This window comes from Salvelinus sp. IW2-2015, linkage group LG7 (genome assembly GCF_002910315.2).
Source record: "Salvelinus sp. IW2-2015 linkage group LG7, ASM291031v2, whole genome shotgun sequence".
Lineage (NCBI taxonomy): Eukaryota > Metazoa > Chordata > Actinopteri > Salmoniformes > Salmonidae > Salvelinus > Salvelinus sp. IW2-2015.
In genome coordinates, this window is record NC_036847.1 from 30,750,804 (window position 1) to 30,753,003 (window position 2,200).

At 51.5% G+C, this 2,200-nt stretch overlaps 1 protein-coding gene across 1 annotated transcript in view; it reads right to left on the minus strand.

Moving 5' to 3' along the window:
* LOC111966131 (neural cell adhesion molecule L1-like) overlaps window positions 1-2,200 on the minus strand; it is a 57,344-nt gene that overhangs the window by 41,621 nt on the left and 13,523 nt on the right. The window contains exon 5 of the mRNA XM_070444339.1: window positions 492-572. Within this exon, the coding sequence (XP_070300440.1) occupies window positions 492-572 (81 nt within the window). The remainder of the gene's footprint in view (window positions 1-491; window positions 573-2,200) is intronic.

A 2,200-nucleotide genomic window follows, 5' to 3' on the forward strand; every position in this document is an offset into this window, starting at 1 on the left:
ACAACAGACAGCATATACCGCAACTGACAGCATAGAACACAACAGACAGCATGGACAACAACAGACATCATAGACCACAACAGACAACATGAACCACAACAGACAGCATAGACCACAACAGACATTGTAGACAACAACAGACAGCATAGACAACAACAGACATCATGGACAACAACAGACAGCATAGACAACAACAGACAGCATGGACAACAACAGACATCATGGACAACAACATGCAGCATAGACCACAACAGATATCATGGACAACAACAGACAGCATAGAACACAACAGACAGCATAGACAACAATAATGTTATACATCACATAGAAAAGCATCAACAGACAACAACAGTATGACACACAACAAGATCATACGTACTGTAACGCATGAGGGTATAGTGGAAAACACATCAACACACAACCACAGCAGTAACCTTAGCAGGTAAACGAGAGAAGAAACAGTGTGTGTGTGTGTGTGTTGTCTTGTTTACCTTCGACGCTAACGGTGTAGGTGTGTGTGACCTTGCCCTGTGAGTTGTTGGCTGAACACTGGTATTCTCCCCCGTCGCTTCCCTCCCTCCCTCCCTCCCTCCCTCCTCCACCCTCCCCCCTCCCTTTCTTGCGTGCCCCGCCTCCCTCCCTCCCGTACTCCCTCCCCTCTCACTCCCCTCCTCCAGCTAACTCAGTGGGTCGGAGAAGACCGAAAGGCCCCAGATAAGATAGGCCCTCAGGGGAACCCACAGCAGACTTACCAACGGCCTCCCAGGGCCAGGAGCCTGGAGATGAGTGCATCTCCCAGGGCCTGTAAGGTCTAACTGCTCTCTCTGGCTCTGTGGCGAAAACCAGGCCATGGCTAGTCAATCAAATAGCGAGCCTGTTAGTGACTGTCTAGATGTTCCACTCGTGTGACCTAATAATTGACTCTTTTTCGCTCCCTCTCCCCCTCTCCTCCTGCTTTTTCCTCTCTTTCTCTCTTTCCCTTCCTGCCTCCATACACCAACCCCTTCCTTCCCACCTCCTCACCTCCCTCACTCGCCTCTCCATCCCCCTCCAGCCCATACCCCTAACAGCTCCAGTGAACGTGAGGAAAGACGCGTCAGGCTCGCTCCGAGTCCCGTACGCCTCCAGACATGCTGTCAACTGCGAGACCGTCCCTGGCCTGCGCATCAGTAACATCTCAGATAGCGACAGACCAACCCTCCAGAACAAGGAACAGAAGCACAAGCAAGAGACCGGCGCACGAAACACGGGGAACGCCAGCCAGCAGCAATGGGCACCGCGCCCCAAAGCAACCGAAAGACACCCCGAAAAGACCAGAGCAGCGGCCCGGAGGAGGGAGAGTACCAGTGTTCAGCCTAACAAAACTTCGACCAGAAAAGGAGCAAAACCACCCCAAGGCCTGCACACACACCAAAAATAACACCCGCTATACGCGCGCGAAATACGAACGGATACCAAACCACACACACACGCGACACAGCCAACGAGCGAGCCCCACACATATTTTGCTCATACAGGAAAATCGAACTCTCACCCTCGACACAAGGATGATCACAGTGGCCGTCCGTCTCAATTCGGGTCCGCTCAGTCGCTGAGCTCCCTTGTCGCGACGGTATACCCTCAGTGCGTCAGCATACAACGAGTACACGTATGATTGCCTCGTGGTCAGTGTGCGTTGCATCACCTGTTCGTCTCTCTCGTTGCGCATCGCTTGTCTCTACGTGCTGAAAGCTCGAGATTATGAAAAGACAGTCTCATACTGTTAGCCTTGTCGTGAGGCTGGTCACTGGTTGGCGCGATGCCGTACTATAAGACACTGTCTGTTGTAGTCCGAACCTCAACAACATGACTCTAGTCTAGCCGTGGGATCTCATGCTGACCATGTTGATCTCAGTCAAATGAGAGATGCGTCACTGTTGTTGTACCATGCCGGCGGTCTGTGTTGCTCTAAGGAAGACTCGACTGATCACTCGTAAGGCCGAGTGAGTAGATAACGTAGCAGAGAGTCATGTCACTATGACGTCAGATGTATCGGTGTGTCGTGACAACATCTCATGATATACTGCGTACATGAGTCGCGTGTCTGTTGTGGTCATGTTGTGGCTACTCATAAGATGGCTATAGATTGATACTGAGTTAGTTGTCCATCAGCTGTGGGCTCAGTATAGTCTATACACAATAATAGCTGATCAGTCTCGCG